This window comes from Bubalus kerabau, chromosome 4, assembly GCF_029407905.1.
Source record: "Bubalus kerabau isolate K-KA32 ecotype Philippines breed swamp buffalo chromosome 4, PCC_UOA_SB_1v2, whole genome shotgun sequence".
Classification (NCBI taxonomy): Eukaryota; Metazoa; Chordata; class Mammalia; order Artiodactyla; family Bovidae; genus Bubalus; species Bubalus kerabau.
In genome coordinates, this window is record NC_073627.1 from 88074636 (window position 1) to 88077778 (window position 3143).

General features: G+C 41.8%; 1 protein-coding gene across 1 annotated transcript; it reads right to left on the reverse strand.

The window, feature by feature from the left end:
* Positions 1–675: 675 nt before the first annotated feature.
* LOC129651490 (interferon alpha-H-like) lies at positions 676–1245 on the reverse strand. Its single transcript, XM_055580187.1, has one exon. It carries the CDS (start codon positions 1243–1245, stop codon positions 676–678), a length of 570 nt encoding a protein of 189 aa, XP_055436162.1.
* Positions 1246–3143: the final 1898 nt, after the last annotated feature.

Here is a 3143-nt window from a genome sequence, read left to right on the forward strand (position 1 = left end):
CCAAAGGCATCTGTGCTTCCAGAGCCACTGGAGAGTTTAGCCCTGTGTGAAGGTGGTGGTGGCTCAGTGGTGTCCGACTCTTTACGGCCCCATGGACTATAGCCCCCCAGGCTCCTCTATCCATGGGGATTCTCCAGGCAAGAATACAGGAGTGGGTTGCCATGCCCTCCTCCAGGGGATCTTCCCAACCCAGGAATCAAACCAGGGTCTCCTGCATTGTAGGCATATTCTTTACCAGCTGACCCACCAGGGAACCCCCTATATATATATGCCACAATGTAATTTTAAAAAATAAGAATAATAATAAATAGAAATTTTCTATACCCCCAAAATTTAATGAACAAAGAAAATAATAAATTGACTAAATACAAAGTATGTATTTTTTTTCTCTGAAACCACTGTATAAAGATTCACATATTATTATATGAACAAAAGTTATTTAAATCTTTATAAATAGGTAAATAAATAGATAAATAGATCAGCTTGGGCATCTGTGAGAGCCTAGTGCCTGTAGAATAGAACATGATGTAGCTTAAAATTCTTGAAAACATTTGACAACCTGATTCAATTCAGGGCGCAATGACAGCAGAAATGAGAGTCCTTGACATGGCCGCGCAGGAGGAAGTGTGGTCTGTTGGTCCGTGAGAATCATTTCCGTGTTGAACCAGGTGTGTGTCAGTCCTTTCTCCTGAATCTCTCCTGCAAGTTTGTTGAGGAAGAGAAGGCTCTCATGACTTCTGCTCTGACAACCTCCCAGGCACAAGGGCTGTGTCTCTTCTCTTGCAGATAGAGAGTGAGTCTGTGGAAGTATTTCCTCACAGCCAGGCTGGAGTCCTCCTTGAGCAGGGGAGCCCCTCGCAGCCCCTCCTCCTGCCTCAGACAGGCTTGCAGGTCAGTGAGCTGCTGATCCAGTGCCGCGCGGAGCTTGTCCAGGAGGCTCTCTTCCCACACGGCGGCCGAGCCCTCTGTGCTGAAGAGCTGGAAGGTGTGCTGGGTCACCTCGTGGAGCACAGAGATGGCCTGAGCCTTCTGCAACTGGCTGCCACCCAGCGCCTCCTGGGGGAATGCGAAGTCATTTCTGTCCTGCAGGCAGAAGGAAGGGGAGACCCTCTTCAGGTGTTGCAGGAGCATCAGGACCCTCCTGTTGGCCAGGCTGTGGGTGTGAGGCAGGTGGCAGCCCAGAGAGCAGATGGCGTTGCAGCTGAGCAGCAGCAGGGCCAGGAGGAAGGACCAGGCTGGGGCCATCGGGGACCTTGCAGATGCTTCTGGCCTGAGGAGGTGGGTGACTCAGTGAACCTGCTCTCTAGGTTCTCTGAAGACCTTCCTTCAGGCCTGTGTCTTAAATAGGAGCCCATGGGTTCCATATTATGAAAGTTCCCTCTTACTTCCCATTTCTCTCTTTGCTTTTCATTTTGTACTCTCCAAATGGGTTAGGGCAGAATTTTTCAACCTTTTTTTTTTTTTTTCATGTTACCCTTATTTCTTCTGCCCACAGGGCCTTTTTAGATTTTTTTTTCCTAATTCCTCCCCACCCCATGAAAATTTGATAACACTGATATATTGTGTATGTATTTATGTAACTTATGGATATCTCTACTCTGTAGATAGAAAAGGAAAGTGCAAATCTTACTCTTTAAATTCAGTGCAGAGTTAAATTTCAGCTATAACTTAAATCTGAAAGCTACTGAATTTTAATTTAACTTTAAAACTAAGTTTTCAGAGTGACTTTTGATGTAACATATTTACTTATATAAGTAGGAATTATCAAATTACATATTCAAGTAAAATTTAGATAAATATTTTATAATAATACCAAAGTATAGACATATATAAAAGTCAGTCAAAGCTGCTCAGAATCATTGAAAAACTTATTTGTTTCATATTTATTTTAGGTACTTAACATTTAATTTCGCTTCATATCAAAAAAAAAGAATTGTTACTTCACTGCCTGTTAGATAGTCATCTGGATATTGTTACCATTTTCTTCTGTTTACCACTCACCACAATTATGGATATGTTGAACCACTCTAGTAGAATTACATAATAAAATGTAATTTTTAATTTTATTTACAAATAAAAATTTCTATTTGTATTTAATTTCCAGAGTCCAAATCACACTGAAACTCAAACACAAGCAACATCCACAAGACAGCCAATGGTTGCTCATAAGTATGGAAAGGCCACCTCTCACGATATGACTTTGAGATCACGCAACTGATGGAGAGAAGGTTCTCCAATGAGCCATCAAGTCACCTTAGGTGGTACCACTGTTGGCGTACATCATTTGTTTTTCTTCCTTGAACTCAATCTCAATGCTTCCCTTGTGCATAATAGATTAGAAAGCCCAAATACAGAAATAAATACTAAGGAGTAAGAGTTTGTTATATCTGGTTGAGCTTTGAAGTACTATAAATAATTGTAATGACAGGATTTGCTCATATTCCAAAAAACAAATGTCTGCAAACGTGGAAGCATATCATCCCCAGTGAGAAAGCATGATTTAGGAATCACCGTCCATTTGAATCTATCTCTTTATTGTTGCATTAAATTTCAGATTTCCCAGGGGACATTCAAGGTTCCAATCCAAGTCTGTTCTTTTCAAACAAAAGGAACACCTCTGTGATTTATTCAGAACCAGATAAATATTGATTTTTTTCATGGGAAGAATTAGCTTTCAGTTCTGCTTCTGATTTTTACAGTGAATTTTCTGTTGCCTCAGCCTCTATGTTCCAAACTTCAGGCAATAGGTTGTGAGCATCTCTGACAAATCAGCTCTGTAGTGACCAGACTCCGTCTCACTGTCTCTGGGCTCTTTGGCACCAGGCCCAGTATAATCCAGCAACAAGCAGTTTCCACTAGAGCAGTTTCTCAGATTTCCTCCTACCACTGGGAGGTATTTACAGATGACCAAGCTATTTTGCTTCCTTTTGAACATATCTGCTAGGATTGTAATAGACAATAGCTAATATTTTTACTCTACTCCTACTGGTATCAGTAATGTCTACTAGGGTCTTCCCTAGTGCCTCAGTGGTATCTGCCTGAAATGTGGGAGACACCAGTCAAATCCCTGACCTGAGAAGATCCCAGGTGCCCCAGAGCAACTGAGTCCATGAGCCACAACTATTGAGCATGTGCTCTAGAGC